Source organism: Lineus longissimus, chromosome 9 (assembly GCF_910592395.1).
Source record: "Lineus longissimus chromosome 9, tnLinLong1.2, whole genome shotgun sequence".
NCBI lineage: Eukaryota > Metazoa > Nemertea > Pilidiophora > Heteronemertea > Lineidae > Lineus > Lineus longissimus.
In genome coordinates, this window is record NC_088316.1 from 13928358 (window position 1) to 13954584 (window position 26227).

The window sequence follows — 26227 nt, forward strand, 5'->3', positions numbered from 1 at the left end:
ATTTCAAGAATCAACAGAGATGTCACCTTGGGGTCATTTCTCTCCTGCCTGGAAAATGTGGTCCTGTATTGTTCACCACTTCAAAGATTTGTTTGATCTGATGGCATGACCCGTAATGGACATCAATGAATCTGATTTGGATTCGCTTTTGGGTGTGACGTGAAGATTTGCACAGTATATGCCACAGGGACAATGTCACAAACCAGTGATTAGGCCCTAGCTGTCTGACAGTGTCCAAGGTGAATTTCAATCTTGACTCCCCAGAATGCACATAATAAATAAGTAGCCCTCTGTTCACCATGCTGCAAACCGGTTGATAGGGACAACGTCACAACCTCTGGTGAGCCCATGTTCAAGCTGGTGTTGAGTAGGTTGTGACATCGTCCCTTGGAGGGAAGTGAAGTCCTCAGTCCCCTCTAATACAGTAGAAGAGCTAGTAAATCCATTTGCTTGGAGTGCTTAATTCTAATTATTAGCTTCAGATGCCCCATTTACACTCCAGACGCAACGGACAGGCCTTGTCTTATCGCCTGGTACATAGAGGAAGGACATTCAGGATGACGAAAGGGACTGTAATGGGAGTCCCTAGCCTTGTTTGGCTCTGGAGCGGCAAGTACAGCATTGAATTTGGGAACAAAAATAAAGGAGTACAGTAGAACCGCTCTATCAAGGACACTCTTGGGACTGACCAGTTCTGTCCTAGAGGTGTCCTGATTAGAGATGTCAAATTTAATGGAAACTACAACTTTGGGACTAAAACTAGTGTTCTTTATAGAGAGGTGTTTGCTGAGGTAGGGTCCACTGTCAAAAAGTCTTACCGCAATTACTTGGAGATAGGCCAAGGTTCCAGTCCATCATCACAACCCTCACCAAAAGTTTTAAAATCTTTGGCCAAGATATGAAGAAATAGAATAAAAACGGTAGATCTGTTGAAGTTATTTGCAAGACTAGTACATGAAAATACAGCTAAAGGGTCCCACCCTGTGTCTTCTTATGTCATCGGCAATACCAAAAATCTATTCATGCAAAAGGCCTAAAAACCTGCTATATTTCATAGGCAAGGGACATAGGCGACATTGGTGCTATCTAGCGGTATAAAGTGGAACTGGGTTTGGAGGAGGATCTCAGTTTCATTTTCTGCCGCGAGACAGCGCCACTGTCGCCTAAGCCAATTTCATACTGTGGGTCCTCGATTGGTTTTGGAAGGTAATCAGTATCAAGTGTAAAAGTGAACTGTATCTACATACGTGATAAAAGACAATAAAATGATAAGATTGCCACCTTTCTTACCATATGCGGGAGAAAATATGCCAAAAATGTACTTACATTTTCAGATGAGAACAGATGCATGATACATGAGATACAGATGATACGTCATCAGCAAAAAAGGAAAGATTATGCTAAAGGTCATCAGCTTTTTGACCTTTAGAAAAAGTGGCATGAACAGCCAATAGTGCACAGATCAAAATGGCCATAAGTTCTTTTCACAAATTTATTACATCAGTCTGAACCAACTGGAAAATATTTATCCACTTTTATACAGAACCAAATTCTAATAGTTAGCATTAATAACACATGATAGCATTAGAAAGTTCCCATAAAACATGGAAACATACAAACATTCTATTAAGATAACAAGAGAAAATTCCCTCCCTGATGATGCCAGCAAAACAAGAGCACTATTTCTGTGCCCGCACACCTGCAACAGGTTTTAGATTCTTTGAGAAGATACTGTCACCGTTTTCACAATAAACCTATCTGTATTTTCTGAAATTGAATAGTAATGATTTCACATCTAGGTTCCCCATCTATACCTACTCCCACACATACTATCATGGACATAATCAAATATGTAAACATTTCAGATATAATCCAAGCCATTATGGTACCAGAGTTTGGTTATAGATGTTAAGAAATTTTTCACTAGGGATCTTCTCAAAACACACTGAATAGTCATGACACTAAATCCAATACGTTTCACCTCCCATAGGTCCCAAACCCACCAGAAAAGAAAAGTAAATAAGGACTTTGACTTTCACAACCATTTTCCCCCAAAAACTCTTTTAAGAACTTTTTGGTTTCAGTACTTTTTGAGATGGTCCCCAAAACACCTTGCTATAAGTGAGTCTGAAGGTCTAGCTCAGCATGACCTATTGACGATCTGGATCCTTGGGAATGTAAAGAATGGTCGCCAACTGAGCGATGGCGTACCCGAGACCTTGGCTGAATCTCATCAACCATCCGCTCCTCACGCATTATTTCATCATCAGCATCAATTACAAAGTCATCCGTCACATTTAATGCCGCTTCAGAGTTTGTAGGAATATCTACAGTCATATTATCAGAACCTGCTGAACTAAGTCCTCCATGTCCGTCTGAATTTTCTAAATGATCAATATTTACATCCAAATTCAACTTTTCCGAATCGTCAATTCCAGTGTCCACATATTCCGTCGAAACAGAAGGTTCTAGATAACCTGGCCCCGAATCTTGATCTACAAGAACAACGGCCGAGCCGGCTTTTTCATCCAGAATAGCCCTCATGTTTACACAGCTTAGTCTCTTTGAGCTTGTTTCACTTGCTGTGCTAGAGATTGCACTCAAGTCATCTACGTCGCATGCGACCTGCAACGAGAGGGAAACAGGTCAGTGAAGTGTAACCAATACCAGGGTATACTGGCAACAATCATTAGCCAAGAATCACTAGACAAAAAGTGGCAACCGCGAAGTATATTCTGTAAAACCCATGGGCCAGCCAAACTTTTGAATTACACTGATAAGATTTTTGAACGGCGGTCATTAGAAGGCATAACAAAAGTCAAAGACGACATGGTGAAATACCTCCCTTTCACATGACGTCTCTCTGAGCCAATGATACTCATGGAATCACACCTGAGGTACGCAATTAAAGTGTATCCATCCTTTTCCATTCTTACCTCTAGATCTGTTTCCTGTACAGGTGACAGCATGTCTGTCTGTGTCGATTTCTCCTGGCAGGTCCTGGGACTTACAGGGCGTCTCTGAATGATCACATCATCTACGACACTGTGCAAATGTTGGAGCAGGCCTGCAGCAGAGTAAGCATGTTTTAAATGAAGTTATAAGAATTCAAATCACTCTGTTCAGAAATGGTTACAATGGCATTATAGTAGCCCCTCCCCCCAGCCCTAGCTTTAAGAGCAGTGTTTTACCACCACTATTTTAGTATGTACTTACCTGCATGTATGCCCAGCCTAAGCTCCCCAAGCCTCTTGGGCTCATATCCAACAGCTCTCTGCAAGGCTTCCGCACCAAGCAGTTGCTCTAACGATCTAATACTATCAGCAGGTGGGAGAATACGGCAGGAACTTTGAGGCGTGGAGAAGATGTCCTCTGAAAAAGACATTTTTAGTTTATAAATTTCCACTGAAACTAAAACGTTATGATAAAAATAAGTCAAACCAAACTATGTTCTCGAGCAAGACACTTAGACATTCAGAGTGACATTCACAATAGCATCTCTTAGGGAGAATGATTTTAGTCCTAAATTGGTATCCGCATGCGATTTGACCTCTGTAATCAGGATATTTTCTTTAGTGACATCACTTTTCAGTGCCAAGGGTTTGGTCTCTTCAGTTCCTACCTTGCCCTGAAGATCGCGATGGCGTAGTTCTTTCATGAAGTCCACGAGACTCTGACATGAAGTCCACGAGACTCATGAAAGAACTACGCCATCGCCATCTTCAGGGCAAGGTAGAAACTGAAAAGACCGTTTGGTCTCTTCAGTTCCTACCTTACCCTGAAGATGGCAATGGCGTAGTTCTTTCATGAAGTCCACGAGACTCCGATAACCTGCTCAACGAGGGGGATTTGGGCCACGTGGATCTCCGTGGATCTCCGTGGTTCGGCGCTGAAGGTGTTAAAAAGAGGTCCCACCGTATTGTCATTTATCATTTACCTGAGGCAAGAGTGGTGTCACTGGGTCTGCGCTTCAAAGTGGGTGTGAAGAACTGAGCAAAATATCGATGTTTCTCAAGTGCTGGACCCCAATGTGGATCAGGTCGAATACACTTATGCAGACGCTGAAAACAAGAAATAATTGGGCTCGAATTCCAACCAGACTAAAGGTGACTAATTTCTAACTTAAAATGAGAGTATGGGGCCACGAAGTCCAATCCTTATGATCTCAAAGTCTTGGGGATTTTACTGTTGTTAGGCATTTAAGCAAAGAGACCTACCTTGGGTCTCATGCCAACACTGGGGATAAACTAGGGACCTTATGACACCACCGAGCTTTGTGAGTTGGCTATGGACGTAGGAGAACTACGATTTGAAACTTTGGCGCAGTCTTTATACCAAAGACACCTGACATACCCGCTTCAGAGATCCTCCAACCACGCACAGTTTGTAAATCAAAAAGACTGGTGTTGGCAGTAAGGCTAGACCGACCATGATCCAGGCAACGAGGTACCCCCACCACGGAAACTTATACAGGCCATACATCACAGGCGTGTACTCAACAAAGGCAAACACAAGAACAGCCTGAAATAGAAACAAATTTTGTCTTTTCTCTATTGATTATTCAATCACAAGCTCAATTGGTAATCCCAATATTTTAGTAGATATGGTATGTAGACTAAACATCAATTCTTATTGATATTACATGAGATTTCTTGGTTATACATGTATAATGAACTCTGTTCTTGACAGAGTAACTTCTTCAACACTTACTGTCACTATCAAGGGGGTCAGGACCAACCATGTCGCCTTCCAGTAATAACTCAGGTCTTTACCAATCATACTCTTTATATCCTTTTCCAATCTGTTGATGCCATAGAACCAAGAAAACGCCCCTGTCTCTAAGAGGGCCAGGAATAAAACTGGCCATGAGATGATGTAGTTGTCAAACAAGTGTATCAGGTAGATTCCACCCTGAAGTTGAAATATATAAACGTCATTTCGACCCTGATGTAGTTGTCACAAAACAGGTTACGAAGACTGGATTCCAACTTCGGCCCTCAAACAGCTTTTTGACAATAAAAATAGGGAACCCCCAAAATAAAGAGATGCCAAATTTGGCAATTCATAAAAAATATATACCTCTGTAACCAATGGCAGTCCAAGGAAATACATCCCGATGCAGATTATCATGGAGACATAGATTCGCTTCTTGACGAATTGCGGGAACTCCTCGACAATGGCTACTGTTAGTGTTTCCACGGTGACGAACTGCGTGTCTAACCCGAGCATGAAGAGCATGAAGAAGAAGAGGAAGGACCACAATGGTGGCGCAGGGAGTTTGGTGACAGCTTCCGGGTAAACGATGAAAGCAAGACCAACATCTGAAAAGAAATATATTGCGTTTGTTAGAAATAAGCATCGGTGGGTTGGGTCGCTGAATATTCCTTAAGGATTTGGAACTAGGGATAAAAATATGCAAGTTGAGGGAGCCTCGGGAGCCAAATTACCATATCTGTCAATCACGCACCTCTTGTCCCCTTAAGTACTTCTAATCGGACTAAGACTTACTGATATGAAGATGCTTCAAACCCACCTGATGAGATGACATTGTCAACCGATGTTCCCATTTCTTTCGCCATGACGCCCATGGTAGCAAATATCACAAAACTGGCAAACACACTCGTGGCAAAGTCACCAAGTGATATCAGAATCGCATCCCTGAAATTGAATTATTTGGTGAGTTTATCTCAAAAGAGGCCTCTGCAAACATTTCATCGATCAAAATGAGTATACTCAGTCTAAACTGAAGAGTAATACATGTATTTCTACTTTCACCAAAGTAATTGGAACTTAATAGCTATAGATAGTTACGCGTGTACACTTGCAAGTCATGTCATGTCATCACCATGTCCACTTCCGTCCATTAGAGAAAAGCGCAGTTTGTTTTAAGCACAATGCATTAAAATGTGTGACAATAAAAGTTAAAGGTTATCAGATGCTTAGAATTCCAGGTGCCAAATAAATTTGACAAATTTAATGATTCAACTTACCTGTGACAGTTATTATGAAATCTATTATAACTCGACAACATGATTAACCCTCCATAGCACGTCGACAGTGAGAAAAGAACCTGTACCGCTGCGTCGTACCACACCTGGGCAGACAGCAACAGTGACCATTGTGGTGTTACATAGAACTGGATGCCCTCCTTGTGGCCATCCAGGGTCAAGGCCCGGATGAGGAAGATGAGGAGGATGAGATAGGGGACTGTCGCCATCAGATACGCCGCCTGAAATCAGAATTGAAATCATCTGTAAAGATTTAACAGATTATCGTCATGTGAATGCTAACGCTAACTTGACAATGTCTCTGCCCTCAACCAGCAGCCCGACACAAGCAATCAGAGCCTATCAGTTTATCGGTTGAACACGAAAAAACAAAATAATAATTTCAATGAAATCTCTTATTTCACAACAATATCAATGTTGCATGATCAATGTTGGATTCACTTGGTGTATTCTTGCCTCCTCACAACTTGTTGAATATCTTCGAATAAAACCTGAAGACATTTGGTCAGCAGCAGCTATATGAGTTAAACATCACTATATTAACGAGAGAAATATCAACGGGGGACCGTTGTTTCAGGTCACCCAACCAACACCAAGTGGACCTGCTGATGGTGTGTGCACAGCATGTTTACAAATTGTTGTGAAGCCATCATGTCATTGAACAAGAAATACATCTATGGTGCACTTGAAACTACAAAACTGACCACTACAACTAGGTGACGGGTGCAGTCCATTTTTATAACAGCCCATTTAATTAGGAATTTTTGTAACTTCCGTTAGACAATGGATCCCCCAGAGCCATATCAAGCATACCTCAAATCTTCCAGTATGAAGAACAAGAAATGTTGTGAATGGCATTTGAAAAATATCAGATTTGCACACGATCCAGATAAGCAGTGAACAATTAGTGATACTTTTTATACATGTTATGTTCAAAGCACTTTGCCATGTCACTATGGCAACACCTGATACATTCTCCCAAAGCTTTTCGCAATTCAAAATTTGATGACCAAAATAAGGATAAAACTGTGGTAACAATACCTACATCCCACAATAATGAATATGCAGATTAACCCTCCAGATCCTTGCATAAAGTACATAAAACCACAAATTTTCAATGACTGCTGCTGCCATCTGTAAGCTTTTGGTGGAACTAATGCCTGGCTTTATGCATTGCAGAAGTAATTGAAGAAAGCATTGTTTTAAATTGTTTGCAAATCAATTTTGATGACTTCTTCAAGATAAATATGGCAAATACTCGAGCAGATGTTTTGTTCACACAAGATCTAAAGGGTTAATTGTCAAATCGATACATACTATTGCATTCATAGGAACTATGTGCAAGAACTGAAAAATTATTAATAAGGTCAGAATCATTGGGGATCGGTGCATAAAACTCGAGATTGAAGCACGCCCCCTCTTTTCTGGCTACTGGATCCGCCCCTGCTGTTTTTGCAAAGGAACCATCGAGGAACGCGGAATTCAGAAGTACAAGATGCTCAAAACTTGGACATTAATCAAAATACTTGGTGTTCAGGATTAAATTCTCTCATATGAAATAGGATTACAAACCTTTCCGGCTGACTTGATCCCCCTGATTATGCACAAGAACACAATAACCCAGGCCAGTAGTAAACACAGAGCTAGATGCCATCGAACATTGCCCATCGAGTGGAGGCCTTCGGAGATATCCAGCACATGGCGTCTGCAAGTATATGAAGGAAAACTAAAGAAACTGTCAGATTTTTGCGTGTGCATGCTTGAGGTTTTTCATACAAAATCCAAAACTATTAATTAATCCTGAATGAATTAAATCATACTTACAAGAAATATTCTTCACTGGGACTTCTTGACTTGTTCACGGCCAGGGATGGGATAGGTTTGCTACCAGGGTAGCCTGTTCCGTATAATGATAACAAATTGAGGGTTAAAGATTGATTTGTGCTGCTGAGTCCCACCTTCAGAGTGTCATTCAGAGCCGTTGCATTCAGCGTGAGATTTGAGTACTTATTCAACGAACAACCTGAAGAGGAAAAAATTACTAGTAAAATTGATTACGTACGGTAATTTGATAAAATATTAAATCTCTCACTGCTAATGGTGTCATATGGTTAGGTTACTACACCAGTGGTTGTGGGTTCGAATCCCTTCCCCAGTCATTTTCAACCTTGAAATAGGACTAGGAGTCTATGCTTATGTGATGTGCTTTGAGCTATCCCCAACATCCCCAGGAAGAAACAAGGAACTTTTTGCTTGGATTCCTTGGAAAAGCTCTGCATGAAGAGTCAAACTTCTCCACTTTTATTTGTCACAATTCAATTCCTAATCTTTAATTTCAAGTGAGAGGGCCTTTTTATCATCAGTTACTGTTATCCTGCTCCAGCCAACTCCACAAGCAAGTCAATCAAACACAAGTCAGTTCGAAGCAGATGCGACACTGGCCTACTTACTTGGACTATTCCATTCATTATCGCAGGTCGACCATCCAAGTTTGGCTGTGAATGACGCAAACATGTAGTAGAGAGACCATGCTGTTACAACGTTGTAGTAGATCCCGAGGTAAAACGACACAATGACGAAACCATAGCCAATCCCTGAAAAATATGTGTTTTGACACTAAAAAAACTGACACAGGAAATTAACAAACAAACTGATAATCCTACGTATCATTTTTCTGCGTTCTGACATTTTTTGACCATTTAAATCTCAGGCCATGCCTTGTAGCAAAATTCGATATGGTGTAGGTGACCTGGTACTGCTCCAAATGCAAGCACCTTTGCTTCATCTTCTTAGGGAAGTTCGTTCTGGCCAAAAGGTCAGTCCAAGCATCATCAATGGACAGACTAGCATAATCTGTCCCTTATCTATGAGTTGTCAAAACCTATAATCATGACAATGCTATCATACTGCCCAAAGTCAAAGTAGAACAGGGGTAGACATCACAACCATCTTGATCAAGTAGAAGTTGAACATACCTTTGAACCAGGGCACACATCTCCAGACCAACGTCGGCCCAACACTTGCATACTGCCCCATTGCCAACTCCAGGTAGTACAGAGGTATACCCATCACAACCATCATGATCAAGTAGGGAATGAAAAACGCACCTGAAATCATCAAAGCATAATATTAAATTCAAGAATTTGAGAATTTGAGATGGTGGAAAATTCGAACATTTACACAATTCAAAGTCTGTGGCATATGGCACATATGGATGTCTGACATTAATATCAACATAAAAAGCTTCATTCGACAACGTAAATTGCATTTGCTCATACGTACCACCGCCATTTCTGTAGCAAAGATATGGGAAGCGCCACACGTTCCCAAGTCCCACTGAATATCCCAGGCAGGTTAGGATGAACTCATACTGGTTCGCCCAGTTTCCCCGCGATTTGTTCTCCTCCTCCTCCCAGTCAACACTCCCAGTATCCACGTCATCTTCTTCAGGCTTTAGCTGAAACAATGAACTTCAACATGACAAAACATTCCAATAAAATCTTCATTTGATCACCACAATATATCGTATACAACTTCCCCCAAAGGGTAAATTCATACTTCTGTCGCAAACTGCAGGCAATGGAACTGCCTTAAATCAGGCAACAGGAAGCATCATTGAAGATTATGTGAGAAAAAAATACGAGTTGTGTCATGGAGACGTGAATCGAATTTGCCATGAAGATACACTTACCATACTTGCGACACTTCCATTAGTCGTGACACCCATATCTAACGTCTCTTTACTTGAGCAGGGATCTGGTGTGACCTGTGGCTCGTCACCGCCACTGATATATTCAGGGATGGTGTAGAGAAGTAACGCACGGTGGATATCCAAGGCGGGTCCCCAGTCAGACATTGGCCTCATCACAGTCTTAATCCTCTGCAAAATGATCAGAACTATCTAAGTTTTGGTTAATTTACAAGACCAGAGAAGGTGACGAGTGGAGAACGGAACTGGAGTTCGTTACTGAGACTGGGTTCTCCCCAGAAACTACTTGAATCAGGAACTGACTCAGAATTGAAACAGATCATCATTTTCCAAGTGACATGTTTCATCCCAAAGAGCCACATACGAATTTGCATCCCCATCATCTGAGGAGGTTGAAAGCTCACTTTACCCCCTCCACATTAAAGAAAAGGCTGGCCTTTTTCATTCCCACCAATATATTATAAGATGCTCTTCCCCTTACCTCTTTCACAGTTCCGGGAGTCCGCGCTACTATATAGACCATGTAGATGGGGACACTGATGAGGCAAGCTGGGGTGATCAGATATGTGAGGATGTAGGCCCACTCTGGGTAGGTGTAATGATGAAATTGCACTGGACTGTTGGTGATCCAACTGAACAGTAGGAATGCCTGTAAGAAAGAAACATAGTTAGCCTTTTTAACATTTTCAAAAAGTTTCAATTTCCCAACTTGCCGAGAATTAAACAGGTCTTCCAACTTGCCGAGCTGGCCAGCACTGATAAAGATATGGAATTGACGTGGCCAGAGCAGACGTGTTACATGCTTGACTATGTGACTGTTTGTGGAGATGATGTTCTTCGCATGATATTTTAAACCATGATGAAGTGTTGGAACTGCCGTCAAGGTGTAGCGCCTGACGTTGTGGTTTCAAACACAGAAGAAGAGGAGACTTACAAAGATGAGTCCAGGCGTCACAAACTTCCACATCATGTTCCACCAAAATGTCGGACGGAATGCAATCATAATCTCGATGTCGCTGGCCATCTTGTCGAACCCATAGACCCACGCCAGAGCGATACACTCGATGATCCCGATGATGAGGATGGCCCAGCCGATGGCAGCCTGGTCTATCAGGTGGAGCAGGTAGATACCTCCCTGTTCACAAAAGAAGATAATGAAGTAGTTATATATATATAATTATTAGCAACTTCTTTTCTTCTTCAGTGTTCACTCTGCACTTGGAGGTGTCTTTCTCCAGAAAGTTATCCTCGTCCATGGTGGGATGAGTGATTTACATTTGGAGCCAATTGGCTTTATTTGCCTAGAGACTCGGCCAGAGGCCAAAGGGCAGAGTCAATCACAAGCTACTCATTTTTCTTACTTGGTGGGGTATTTTGCTTCCCCTCACATAGAAACAAACTCAGCTCATTCGATGGACTGTGAAGAGTCAAGAATTTTAGTAAGGATGATCATACTCAAAATTTTAGTGAGGATGATCATGATCAAAACTCTTTCAAAAAGATTACTCTCTACGAATGTTCAATAAAAGAAGCAAATCATCCAAGTTTGACAAATCTTTATAAAACTTTACCCTTGTAGTCATTGGTAGGCCAAGCAGGAACATCATCGCACACACGCCCAGACACAGCCAAGTGCGGTGCCGGCGCAGAACATGGGGGTACTCGTCAACCAACGCCGTGATGATTGTTTCGACGAATGTAAACATGCTATCGATGCCGAGAAGAACGAGCATGAGGAAGAAGAGGATGGACCAAAATGGCGGAACAGGAAGATGGAGAACTGCCTCGGGGTAGACGACAAATGCTAGACCGATACCTGTAAAGGAGGTAGGAATTTCATTTGGAATTTGAATACTGAGGCCAGTGCCGAGTATCAAAATGGAGATCCCAATAAGCTCCTAAATAAACCTCTCATTTATACTGTGAGTCACCCCTCTCAGCCAAACAAGGAATCAAAACATACTTATCAAATAAGTTTGCAACTATAAATGCCACCACACTCATATCCTTATACACCTTAGTTCTTACTTCCACTCATCTCATTAGAATTAGATTAAATTGAAAAGAAATTTGATTGAATTACACTCAATTTATTCCAATATGTAAACTGCTCACTACCAGCTACTTAATGTAGTCAAGCACAGCATATGGCATAGTGACAGAGGGTATCCTATTCTATCACAGTCTAAAAGGTAACATAACTTGCTTCTTTTACATCAGATAACACTCAGAGGAGGGGCAGGCTCTTTAACACAAAGGCAACAACCTATCAAGAAATTAGTCGAACCGAGCGACCATGTTATCCCACAAGAGAACTGAAGCTTTAAATTACCACAACCATGGTTAGCATTTGGAAATGGTCAGCACAGCACAGCTCATCATGTACTATGATGAGAAATGTTAGACTCTTCACTGCAGGAGGATGAGCAGCATTTACAGAGCTCCTGTATAAAGAACAGACAAACCGGTGAACAATTTAATTCCTGGAAGACTTGGCAGCTACTATTTTTAGTAACTATTTTTGATACATTTTATACTTTCATTTCCACTCGGTGCTTTTCTCCTTCTTCCGTGAGGCCAGCAATGTATTAATCATTTTCACGAACCTTTGTCAACAACCTTATCGACAGTTGTGTTGTTGTTGAAGGCCATTACTCCCAAGATTGAAAAGATGACAAAGCCGGCAAAAATACTCGTGAAAATATCGATAGTAGCTACCACGAATGTGTCTCTGAAACAGACAGTTAGCTCTGGTTAGAGGTAAGACATTAGAGAGGTTACACACAGTCCTGACTCCTACTCCCACTACGCGTTGAACTGGAAGTCATTTTGAACTCATGGCATCTAAAAGATAGTGGTGATTATCTAGCATTCAGCAATGGGACCAGTGGGGTGTCATTGAATACTTAAGGCTGGCAAAAGATCTCTACACCACTTCCTCCTGCCTCACACAAAATCTATGCCAGTATCTCTACTTTTGGTACTTCAAGGCTGTCGAGGTGTGTTCATGGCTGAGTTCATCAGGATAGGATGGGAAACCCAACCCTCAACTGATGGTGTAATAAGAGTCAAGGGAATCAAGCAGCTCAGATTGGGAGTAGGAACAGGGGCGGTGCACAATCTCTCTATTAGACACACAAACCACGCTGAAGACAAGAGGCTCTATGTTATAAAGAACGACAGAGAGAAAACATAACAAGAAGATACGAGGTAGACGACAGTTTAATCGGTCCTGAGCCACACGCACGTTGGGCGACCAAATCAGAAGCGACTCAAGTTCAATTTCTTGTTGCTTCTGGTTCATCATCCGCGTACGACAGACAGGAAGTTATCAAAATACTGTTAACCACCTAATCTTCTCACCTCTTTAGATTCTGCGAATTTGCGAGAATATTCAAAACACAACATTTTCACAATTTTTATCCTTGGTGGATTTTGAAATTATGTTTGACTTTTCTAATCAAAAGTATTTTCGCAATTTCTTATTATTTCGCATCGCATTGAAGTTATTTGCGAAACCAATGAAAAAAAACTTTGTGAGTATTCGGCGGTTTACAGTAGCAAGAGTTAATGGATGCACAGCAACGCATAGATCTGGAGAGTTCTCCACCTATTAGCCGCATAATGCACTAGGTTAATCGATTTTAACGATACCTTGGTCAACCACATCACCGACATCTTTGCCATATGCTTGCGCCATAGCGCCAAGCATCGCAAATATGACAAATCCAGATAAAAAACTGGTTAAAGAATCAGTGGTGGCTGCTATTATCATGTCCCTGAAATACGAACGTCAGGATGAGAAAACCAAAACTATGTCAAAATAGTAACCAAGTTAAACAAACCAGCACTCGTAACTTTTAAGAAAGTGAGCTTTTCACTCAATATCATAGCCTCATAGTGGCTAGCTATCTTAAAATAACATCCCTGTGTGCTCTCAGCAGCAAACCACTAATCAGGGACCAAAGTCAGAAAGCTTTTATTGCAAGGCATGCCTGAACACAGACCCCACACAGCCTTCCAATTGTTGCTAACAGCCTACGAGCATCCAATCAACCTCACCTCCTACAATCATTATGGAATTTACTGTAACTTGAGAGAGTGATAAGACCTCCAACTGACGGGCCAAGCGACCACACAACCTGGACGGCTGCATCTATCCAAACCTGAAAATAATATTTCTGTCAGATTTACAGGATGACAAAAAAAGATATTTGAAATAGAACTAGACTTGGTTCTGGTTGGATTTGAAGCGTTGTACTGTGATAGTAACGTTCCCAACCCAGCTGCCTACCTCATAAGTCTATTTTACGAGCTACTCATGTTTCTAACATAGATTGGGTCTTTTGCTTGCCAAGGTGTAGGCACTTGGAAAAATGTATAAACAATATGTCAACATGTCAAGTGTACCCTGAATGTAAGGTTATGAGTCCTCAGTATCAACCACTAGGGTTTATTAAAGGGTCTATAACTTTTTACCTTCCCATCACGGAGTTTTGAGAAGTCTGGTATCACGTAATATTTGATACCATCGAGCGCTCCGTCGAGGAGGCACGCACCGATTAGAAGCACCAGGAGTAATACATATGGGAAGAGAGCAGTGAAATAAACAATCTGGAAAGACAATGAACAGAATTTTGGTGAAAAACACTTTATATTGCTGACTGACAAAGTGTACAATAGCGATTCTCAATGATGTTCACCCCCAACCTCTCAGTAGGGCTACATGGTGCGCCGAGGAAATCAAGACATGCCCTTGCCCCCACCCACAGTTTTTGAAGAATATAGAAGTTTTACCTGCATAACATATAATTCTTCACAACAAAACAATGCACATTAGACAGACAGACAAGAAATAAAGCACTAATCAAAATTGCAACACAAAAAGCAAAAAAATCCTATCACCTTCCAAAATTGGCACATGTACAAATTTTCTGAGGCCAAAAGCCATAATGAATATGGAGGAATAAAAACAACGTCCCAACACCATTCACATTAGAGACAGACTTACTTCACGACAACTGAACCACATCTGAAATTTCAACTCAACATGTAAGACAACAAAAAATGAAACTATCGGGGTCAAAGCAAACTTGTGTAAGTGACAAAACAGTGTGGAAGGAGTGAACACAGCAGGAATCTTCAATCGGAAAATGGCCATTTTAAGTATTTCCAACTTAACAGACAAGAATAGTAGGTGTGTATAAGCCAAAATAATTATATAGTGTATTGATAGAGTTTGATAGGTACTAAAGCAGTCACCAGAGACGATTTTGCAAGCAGTGAAACCAAAGTACATCTAGGCAATAGGTTGATGTGAACTAGCCTCTGTTAGTGTGGAAGTCTCATTGTGTCAAAGAGCATGTACAGTAGAACCTTTCTATTACAGACACGCTAAAGAACAACAAATCTTTAATAGAAAGGTGCCCTCACTATAGAGGTACAATTCTATGAAAATGCCAAATTCTGGACCAAAAGCGACCTTTGATACAGAAGGTGTTTGCCTAACAGATGTGTCCCCTAAGAAAAGTTCCACTGTACATGCATTTCTCACAATACTAATTCAAAAGAAAAACTATACACAGTGTCCAGATTTGTCACTAAAAACAAAGCCTGAATATGAAATATTCTCACCTTTCCCGAATATTTGATTCCTTTGACAAGGCAGAGGAAGAGAAGAGTCCAAGCCAGGAGAAGGCAGCACGCAATCTGCCACCGCACCGTGCCGAGGTTGTGGATGCCGTCAGAGACGTCTAACATGTAGCGTCTGGAATAAAGTGATAAAACATGGATCAGTGTTACTCTCAATCAGTGTTCTCAGTGGCAAACAAGTGCAACACTGATGTCATTCAGGGTCTTAACCAGTCATACATTCCTGTGCATCACATAGGTCTTCCCAAAATAATAACTACACAATACTTTTTGGACACTGAAAGCATACTTTCGGCTTTTTTCGTGGGGTTACAAGAGAAACTGGATTGGCAACACGGATTATGTCAAAAACCTATGAGGAGATCTTGACTCTAAACAGTGCAGCTGTACTGATTAACTCAGACCGTTACTGATCTGCTGGGTTGAAATCACTCAAATCCTCAGAAAACATACTCAAAGAATTAGAAACTTACTGGAAATATTCCTCGGTGGGAGTTTTGTATCCGAGTGTTGAGTTGACTACCATGAATGCTGTAACATTGGCGGTGGGAGCGGTCGTGTTGACACAAGTCAAGTTAACAAGTGTCTCATTAAATAATGAACAGTTGAATGTTTGCATCTGGTTTTCACGGCAGGCTGGAAGGAACAGTATCGCAAAAAGATGTTATTGTCAAATAAAGAAGGAGCCTCTTTACTCCGTAAAGTACACGAGAGCTGGACTGGTGATAAATCCTCCCATTCGACCTTTTATATAAGAATTATTGCAACTAATAACCTCACAAAATCTGCAACTAAACTAGATATCATTGACAGCTTCAATAGACCTCAGTTTCTTTTTACAACCAATAACACATTAACAATCTCCTTAGAAACAATAGGATTGACAAGCCAATATTTATAGCATGATTTACTCCCTAAATCCAGTATTTTTTCTTTATGGTAATCAAAACATGCACTCTTAATAGAAATAAATCACCTCAAGCCCTGCAGTGAGGTTATGTTTGTCAAAAATTGCCATTTTTAAGAGTGCACTGCTATTTTGTGCTTCAACCTACCAGGAGTATTCCAAGTATTATTGCAGTCTTTCCAAGGGAGTTCACTTTGCATGGAGGCGAACAGATAAAACAATGACCAGGCTATCAAGACATTGTAGTAGACTGAGATCACAAACACACACAACACCATCGCATATCCAATTCCTACATGCACTCTTAATAGAAATAAATCACCTCAAGCCCTGCAGTGAGGTTATGTTTGTCAAAAATTGCCATTTTTAAGAGTGCACTGCTATTTTGTGCTTCAACCTACCAGGAGTATTCCAAGTATTATTGCAGTCTTTCCAAGGGAGTTCACTTTGCATGGAGGCGAACAGATAAAACAATGACCAGGCTATCAAGACATTGTAGTAGACTGAGATCACAAACACACACAACACCATCGCATATCCAATTCCTGCAATGAAAAGAACAAGATAAAACTTTCTGGTTAATATTTCCTAGAAAGTCATTGAGCCTCTCTGATCTATGCAGCGTTTGTCACTGGGTGTTCCGCAGAGATTTGACGGTCCTCTGCAAACAAGCGATATCAATCGCATGTATCAGTGACATGTCCATGACGACATACTCTCACAGTGAACATGCCCTCATAAGTGCCACGCAAATCAGCAATCGTATTTGCTGCGAGCTGCAACAGAGCAATGTATGCACAGCGCTTCAGTGAGCAAGCAAGGTGGTAATGAATGAAAATCATCAAGTCAAATCTACATTATATAATTTTTCTTGTACTATATCATACTTGCCTTTGAAAAGTGGTACAGCTTTCCAAATCGTTATAGGACCCAGGCTGGCATACTGGCCAAAGGCCATTTCCAAGAAGAAGAGGGGTATGCCTACAAACACCAACATGATAACATAGGGGAAGAGGAAGGCACCTGAAAGGAGACACTTGTTTTGAAATAATGTAAACCCGCAAAATATTCACAGGCATTTTATTTTTCGCAAACCGACCCCAGAGAAATGAGGTACTCCATTTGTGTCACTTGTGCAAGTTCAGTTGACACTTGGACAAGACTTACTGAACTCATTGGACTTCAGGAATAACCCAAGTGAAAAAGTAGGACATTTTTAACCACCTACCCCCTCCATTTGAGTAGCAGAGGTAGGGGAACCTCCAAACATTCCCCAACCCCACTGAGTATCCAATACAGGAGAGGATGAAGTCTAGTCGACGGGCCCAGGTCCCCCTCGGACCCTCTTGTATCTTTGGCCATGTCTCGCTCAGCTGGCTATCACCAAGACCAGTCTCTCTACTCTGAAATAAGAAAACAAGAGAAAAATGTTGACTTTAGAATTACCTGCCAAAACATCAATTTTCTAGTAGCTGGCCTCGATAAACCCTGAGAACGAGAAAAATTAAATCAATGTAAGCAGAAGTTGATATAACGTGTGGGGTGTCTGTTATCAAAAGGATCAAAATAGAATTTTTCAACTCAATATCTAGGTGACAAATGAAAATAGTTCCAACTTGGCCACAGAAGGTAATAGGTTTTCATTACAAACTTAAGCGTTTGTTTCTGAAACAACGCCTTTTTCAATTGAAATTTGCATCATCAAAATCAATTCAGCGGAAAAATTTATACTGGATGTCTATCATTTTAAATACAAGCACTAGCAGATTTTCTGCAGAAGTGTCATAAACGTATACATTCAAAATTCTAGATCATTTCGATGAAATGAAATAGGCTAGTGTTTTGATAGGGAATTACCGCAGACAAGACGTCAGCTGTTCCTACCAAAACAAGACTCATAAATTTTCCAATAAGATGCTGGTAACCATGGAAACCAGAAGTAAAACATCGTCAGCTCATGTCCCCATGCACCACGAAATCCTAGTGGGATGCTTCCTTATTTGTATGCTGAGTCAGCAAGTTTTCAATTTCGGAGACTTGCGTATGATGACAAGCAAATACGCCGATACAAATGGTTCTTCCGTGCTTTCTTTAGTTATTTTACAGACTACATCAGCTCAGCCAACATGTCAGTTAAATATTTGCCTCTGCAACACAGAAACTGGCAATAGAAAGGCAGGAAAATGAAAACTTGTGATTCTAATAACAGCTAGCACAGTATCGAGACCGCACTACAAAAACCTTAGCATGGTTACAGAGATAGTAGAGGACTAAAACCAACTGTACAATACACTATACGGTCAATTGTTGGAGTCAGTGATGATTAATAGGCAAAAAAAATTTTAAAAGCTTCACGCAACCCTGGTCAGACGGAGATACAGCGGGTATTTTTATCAGACTGCAGCCAAAATCAATAAAGGCTACTGAGTCACAAGACATCGTGATTACTTCGCTCCATCATGACAAACGACGGTTTAGGATGGGTCATGGAAACAGAGACTCAAAGATTAATTTCGTATTATTCACGTTGGAGCCTACTCATACATTTTCACCACCCGCGAAAATGTTCGCTCTTATTTCCTGTTCAAAATGTGAAGGAAAGGGTTCCATTGAGGGTTCCCAAGATGATCTTCCACCGGAATTTCTCCACATCTAATTTGTTCATTAGCAACTGTAAAACACCATCATCAACAACTTTCTCTCTTCCCTGTTATCGCTGCACCCATCCATTACCTGTACTGTGCTGGCGACAAATCAAACCAGGAAATTTGACCAACAATAAAAATTGTGTAACTGATCCACTTAGGGATTTGTTATACTGAGACAAAGCAATTATGACATGTATGATGACTTTACCAAGAATAGCTTGTCATATGGGCACAAACGTGTGTTCATGAACAGTTCAAGCCCAATACATGATTAACATAAACTGTACTAATGTCACCAACATGAAATTGCAGTTGCCTTGGTGACTGTCAATTTCCACTTCGTCAAGGGACTTAATTGTACCAATTATCTCTGATGCAGATGATTGACAGGCGGACATGAGATAATAAAGTATCATCAATTCATGACATTGATAATTTGGCTCATAATCAATTACTGTCTTTTTCTTTATGAATGGTGTAGGGACCTCTCCAGCTTCTGTATAGGTCATGGGTTTGAATCCTTTAGTGTTGCTGTGTTTAGAAACTGCCTTTCTTTTAGTAAGGGGGTCATCCATACAAGTCAAAATACTCTTTCACTAAGGGGTGGTGGTCTGTCAACATCTGTACTGTTTTGAAAACATTGATAATCACGGATGACACCTAAGGCTATCCATAAGAATTCATGTATTTTTGTTTGCTGCTGCAAGCCAACACACTCGAGTGTCGCTGATCTAAGACCGTTTTATGATATTCAAGTAAGCAGCGCTATGTACACATGGTTGTTTGATGCTAACTATTTAGATTTACTCTGGAGAAATTATTCATCAACGTTAAAAGATTTCTGTGACTTACATTTTCCATGCTGCCGACAATAACATCCATATGATCCAGAAATAGCCTCTTCAGCTCAGCAGAGAGTACGGGATACGAGATCACAAACTACAGTGTCAATGACGAAACCTAGCAACCCACTTCCCGTTTTCATTATGCAACCTCCTCTTCAGATGCTAACTTGGCTCAAATATCAAAACAGTCTATAAACAGGTGAGAGCCCTGCCAATACGGGTCAATAATCATTGACGTGACAAAGAATCATCACAAATACACATTTGTTAATATCCAAGAACACAGAGTGAGATTATCCAACCAAACTGCTCGTGCTATCCATAATTGACTGTTAATTGAATTTTAATTACCAGTAGTTGAGTTGTCCGACCGTACATCCAGGTACTGTAGTCTGTATGGGCTGTACAGTAAGAGTCTGTACGGAATCACAAAAAACTCAAACATCACCACGAAAAATCGTCATCATTCAAAAAATAATCCAATCTACAGATACTTGATACGATCATTCAGCTCGATGTATTATTTTTCTTAGTAGAATCGAAGCGAAGACTTCAGTAAACCCACAGGAGACAAAAACCAATGTACGAGTCCCTAATATTCATGAATATGTTCATCAAGACCTTAAAAGATCACGAACTACCAATTATTAAAGCCCCATTATTATAATGTATGAAAACAATACGTCAGAACACCCGTAAGGCGTATTGTAAAAATCAACGTCCAAACGATTTGATTAGATAATTGGTTTTACCACAATATCCGTATATCGATTCCAGCGCGACCACTCATGCTTCATTGCTGACTGATTCAGAAGCTGGATCAGCCAATGGGCAACTGGTGCTGCCTCCTGTTGGTTGATGAATGAACAGCACTTAGTACCAGTAGTGTCAGGATATTGGGTAGTTTTATCATGAAAATGTTGGAGGAACCGCCTCGGTAAGAGAGTTGACCACCTATTATATGAGGAAGCGGTCACACTAGAAATCAAAGCCACTACCTCAACCAAAATCATAGAACTAGGCTGTACCAGAGGCAGTAATACGAGAAATGTCCCTCCTGGATACGTTTTAACTAATGTATCTAACATACCTTCTTCCCTCGTTTCTTGTGATCTGTTGAAATCGCTTTGCTGGGCGATTCTGCTGACTCGTCATTTTCAAACCCCTGAAAAGATTACAAAATGAAACGTGGCTACTGTCAAAAGTAAGTAGACTGAGGACCCTCACTGCGTGCAAAAATCTGTGAGCAAGGCACAAATCCCCTTTTGCTTCTCTTGATCAAGAGTACAAAATGCAATAGTCACGACTTCTCAAGCACCTTAGTTGCAGTATCAATTGGTATCAATTCAAGCTTGTCATACAAACCTCATTCGTCTCTCCTAGATTTTCCAGCTCAATCTCAGGAAGAATGTCAACCTGGCTGATACTCCTATTAGGCAAAGGCATTTTGAAAATATCCGAATGTCTGAATTGTTTCTAAATATCAAATGGCATGGCTAAGTCACTCGCACTGCCTTTTCCCATGAATTTTGAAAGTATTCTGAAAGCCAACACTGATTTTTTCTTCAATGGGTACAGCACTGGCCCAATTGATTCGAAAAAATTAATTGAAAAGTGGTGTCTGAAGAACTATCATAGAGGTGCCTTGAGGAGTCCTCTGGGAAGGAAAACATGCTCTTGAATTTAAAATTGGAAGTTAAGTCAAACCACAGATTCTATGCACACATTTTAAACAGCAAGAATGGGGAAGAGGTCTATCAAACTTATAGAAGAGCAAGCCTTACTCTGTGCACAGGTTAAGAGATAAGGCAAGGCACCAGACAGCATTCAAATTCCTAAAGCACCGACTCTCTCAGTCAATTTTCAAAGTTGAATTCCAATAGATAAAAGCAATGGAGTTATTCATGTATGCCACAAGAAATAATAATATTGTTATTCGAATTTCACTCTCACTCAGCCCCAGGATAGGGCCAATGAATAATTCAAGGCAATGTCTTACTGAGTCAGACAATATTGGTGTCCCCTTGTGAAGCAATTTCGACAAACTGTTAGTGTTAGCATAAGATTTCCCAACCGAAAACTATATAAACATGTCAACAGGTAATGGGGCTTCAAATCAAACTACATAGAAGTACATGTTGGGGACTTGTTATTACAGTGAAAGTAATGATAAACACAAATAAACTGTGAAAAGTGGTCAGGAAGAACCAAGTACAGTAGAACCTTTCTATTAAGGACATCCTCAGGACTGAAAAATGCTCTCCTTAATAGAAAAGTGTCCTGATTAGAGAGGTCAAACTGAATGGAAAAAGCAATTTTGGACCAAAACTCATTTCCTTAATTGAGAGGTGGTCCTTGATAGAGAGGCGTCTGCCTAGGGAGGTTCCACTGTACATGCATGTCCACTCACAAAAAAGAGAAAACTAGGCCTACAAGAAGGAAGTTCCAAATAAACTCAAAGAAGCAGTATTTTGAGTTACTCAAAGCTGCAGTGGAAAAAACAGGCACAAAGATGCTATGCGAGTAAAGCAAGTTGGTCAGCTCCAGAACACTGTTCCATGAATCAAATGTGAAGTGAAACAACTTGCTTTCCTCACATGAGGTGTAGACACAGTAGGCCTAGTTGGGCAAGGTGCCTGCATTTTGATATTGGTGTTTTGATAAGAAATATCATTCGATAGGGTGTCACTATCAGTCTCCAGCTGACTCATTCCCATTGTCTCAAAGCAGTGCAGAGAGCAACTGCACAACAGAGAGCAGAAGAAATAGTTTGAAAGTGCCAATCTGACAGAGGAATCAATTCTACCAGGATTAAAATGATGACGTTCCCATTTTGACCTGGGGTATTTTTCCAAGACTTCACCTCAAAACAACCACACCCCGGTGCAAGAATGTTTTGATGAAGATATCTTCCTTACAACTCTCGAAGGACCATTTAGATACAGGGGTCAGAATCCATCATGAACACCATGATTTTTTCCCAAAATGCTTGAATTTTATTGGTTGCCTAAAATAAGCAATAGAAGCTGAACTGACTGTATAATCCATCAATTCCTGTATTTAGCATGACACACACATACATACACACACAGACAAGAAGCTCCTAAGTGAACATATAACAATCCCATACATTTAAACCTTCCCTGAGGCTTTCCTATGGACAGCATGATATATTTACATATTTTCTATTGGCCTTTATTTAGAGCCTACCACACATTACTGCCATTATTTGGTATGTCTTCAAGAAGAATGTGTAGCAGACCATCTCATTTCTTGGTTGAATGCATTCACAAACAAATCAAAACTGACGAACTGAAAGTATTTGTTGGTCTTTATCTAGGTCATATTTGACCTGCCTTTTCTAACCATTTCCGAAACAAGTTTGTTGCAATTGGTAGGCCTACATAAAGGTGATGATGCATATCACTGCAATCTTTTCTTGTCAAATATCACACCAAGAGATTTTTAAGTGTCCGGTAGCTTACGGATGGCTACAATTATAACAGCCATGACAGTATGACCAGCAACTCTGCACCACAATTACGAAATACACAGACTACAGAGCTGAACTGCTATTATTCAACTCACCTGTGCTTTGAGGCCCTCTTGAGTAAGGACATGTCTTCTCAGGCTAACCTTACGATGGTACCTCTGCACCACACCAGGACTAAGAGCCAGCATCTTTTCATCACACCGGCTTCTCACATCACTGTCTTGTCACCAGACCTAGAACCCTAGGAAGGAAAGTCCAGAGAAAATATATAGCTTGGGAAAATGCATGACAAATTGATAAACAGGGAAGAAGATGGGTGGACTTGAATGATATAATATACCATCCAAGTGACCAACCTACAAACTCAAACAATAACTGGTACGGTGCTAACAGTAACAGTAATGTTTTAAATCAGGCCAGGATAACGTATGAAGGTCTATACAATTATTACTATGCACATTGACTTTTTTTTTTTGGAACACACTGTGTACTGCTCAAAACTAACAAAAGAGAACTTGGCAAGTTGTCAAACCGCATTTTCACAGTCTAAATGAATGACATCATCAAAAACATGCACATAAAGTAATGAATGATAACTTTATTTATTGTTTTATAATATTCAAGTTGAAAAGCCGTCTCATATAAGGCCAATATCTCACTTTTATAGGAAAGAAAGAAACAAAAGCACCGTGAACAGTGAAGCACGTGTATTGTAGACTGATACTTGAAAAGGCCGCGTGTATCGAAATATACAGATCAAATCAACTACCAGGTTTGTATACCGCAGTGGTTCTACAAACTGAGGATAGATGGCGAAACTATATCCTTACTCAATCTTGACACTACAGGGTGTCCCAGAATTATTTTCCCTCACACAATGGATACACAATAGAATTCTATTCTAAGGGAAAACAATTCTGGGCCACCCTGTAGAGCAAGCCTTGCCTGTAGAGTGAATATCATTTTTTTTGAATGTGTGAATATTATGAAGGCAAATAATCTCAATGAACCACTTTGTAATTTATAGGCAATATTATGTGTATTTAATTGATCTCCTGTAGGACAAAAGTGGTCGTCTGGTGCGAATGAACTTTATACGTTCAGATTATGACGTCGTAGGATAAAACCACAGGAATAATGCTGAGAGAATCGGCACAACATATATAAAGGTCGTGGTATGCAGGTCAAGTTCACATAACGGCGAATAAAAGCATGTTTGGTGTTCACAGTGCTGTAAATCGTCCCCGCTCTAACGGGTGTAACTTTTTTATTTCATTCAAAGCCTAGTTCCAATGTCTTAGCTCAGATGGCAGCACAGGGGTGGACTCGGAAAGATGTCACAGATTTACGTGGCCCTATGTTGTATATCTGCTAGGGATGACTGTGTGTTCTTTAGAAATGACTTTTGCCAAAGGCCCTGACCCTTTTCCTTGGATTGAGCTAACTTCTCTCCGACAAGCATAAGCTGCATGTTATTCCAGTACATGCATTTATCTGACTTGCATGGTCTCAGCTAGCATCTCACAATTTTCTGGAAGACATTCACAGCCTTGTCTCTCCAACAGCAGTACCTGGGCCCCTGCTGTTTTGGAATGACCTTACATCTCGCTGTGCTCTAGATGACATGCACACCAGGGCCTACTGCTTAAGGCTGAACTATCATCTCACCATGCTTGTGAAGACAGGTACAACATACTTGGCCGTCTCTTCTATACCGCAGGCACAAGGGCCTAAAGAAAAAGATCTTGGATTTTTGCCGTCGTAAAATCAGAATTGTAACAGCTACTGTCATCAGCTTGGTTGTGACAGTGGCTAACGCGGATTGGATATAACATTGACCTGACATCACCAGGGCCTGGGTGTCTGATCTAGTTTGCTGGTGATAGATTTTTTTCTAAGTTTTCTACGCTTTCCTTTTACACTGTCTTCAAAATCGAAATAGTGGAAGACAGAGACAATTGAGAATACAATGCACAACCGAGAGAAGGACAAGACAACCATTTAAGACGGAGAATGTGGTGATTAGATTTCTGATATAAACACCGGATTCAGCCGGGTTTCAGACAAAGCCCTTTGTCATCCAGCATCACACAAGGCCATCACTCTCATGCTGCTGATGAGAAAACTGAAACACGCGTCTGCTCGTACCAGAACAATAGCAGACGACCAAAGCTTTGACAGACGACCGATCAATTTGATATCGATTTTTGGCGCGGCGCATGCAAATGCGACCCGCATCAGACGCGTGCGGATCTCCAACAACTCAAATTGGTCTCTTTGTTTGGACGCCATAATAAAAATAGGGAATTCTGCCAAAGGGGACAACCCCACAAATTTTCTTGTGCACCAAATTTGGTGCGAACAAATCCATAAGGCAAATTGTATGGCAAATGAATTACGCTGAATACATCCATTGTGTCTTCCTGTTCGTTTCAATTTCTCTCTTTCCGAGGGGGTGCGACAACGAAATGAAACATCTAGATTTAAAGTTCATATGACACCCGCAAGTTTCTCTGATTACCTGGCCATTTTCTATGCAGATGCATTTCCATTGAAATTATCGTCTGCTCCGAGAGTGCGGTGAAAAATGCGGGAACAATCGATAATCTCCGCACGTGCATTCATCACATGTTCTATCACAAGAATATGACTGGTGATGCGAAATACCAAGCAAACGATATGGACGTGAATCTCTGAGACTCAATTTAGGATCAGCCTCCTTCTTTACAATCAGCCCGTCTCGTCTTCAATACGTATTCAGGTATTTTGGGCAGGATGACAACTGAACAAGCGAGGCTCCTGCCTATTGTCTCCCTTAAACACTTTGTTTGTCAAGAAGTGTCGGGGACTCCAAAAGAGGCAAACTTTCGGTATAATACCCTCAGCTCAGATATCACCAAAATCTGAAGACCGCACAATCAATGTTAACCTGGTGTGTCCATAAATGCAATGACCAGAAAGCAAT

General features: G+C 40.8%; 1 protein-coding gene across 1 annotated transcript; it reads right to left on the minus strand.

Annotated features, from left to right (window-relative positions):
• Positions 1-1478: 1478 nt before the first annotated feature.
• On the minus strand, positions 1479-23498 carry LOC135494072 (uncharacterized). Its single transcript, XM_064781821.1, has 30 exons — positions 23358-23498; positions 20860-20934; positions 17505-17679; positions 17168-17299; positions 16678-16821; positions 16425-16577; positions 15843-16005; positions 15352-15484; positions 14197-14331; positions 13780-13883; positions 13372-13496; positions 12324-12467; positions 11289-11533; positions 10652-10852; positions 10199-10366; positions 9700-9888; positions 9291-9465; positions 8984-9115; positions 8459-8602; positions 7833-8031; positions 7581-7713; positions 5991-6229; positions 5534-5658; positions 5080-5321; positions 4711-4911; positions 4354-4521; positions 3938-4061; positions 3217-3372; positions 2937-3067; positions 1479-2625 (listed from the first exon to the last, which is right to left on the minus strand). The coding sequence occupies exons 1-30, from the start codon at positions 23448-23450 to the stop codon at positions 2116-2118; spliced, it is 5058 nt and encodes a 1685-aa protein (XP_064637891.1). The 5' UTR covers positions 23451-23498; the 3' UTR covers positions 1479-2115.
• Between the last annotated feature and the right edge of the window lie 2729 nt (positions 23499-26227).

Bases quoted from the DNA above. Each gene is read 5' to 3' on its own strand.
- LOC135494072 (XM_064781821.1), bottom strand. From the start codon at position 23,450: ATGCTGGCTCTTAGTCCTGGTGTGGTGCAGAGGTACCATCGTAAGGTT. The intron at 13,497-13,779 runs GTGAGGTTGATT...TTCGTATTTCAG, and splicing joins TTCCATAATGATTGTAGGAG to GGACATGATAATAGCAGCCA. The intron at 11,534-12,323 runs GTTCGTGAAAAT...CCTCCTTTACAG, and splicing joins CGATAAGGTTGTTGACAAAG to GTATCGGTCTAGCATTTGTC.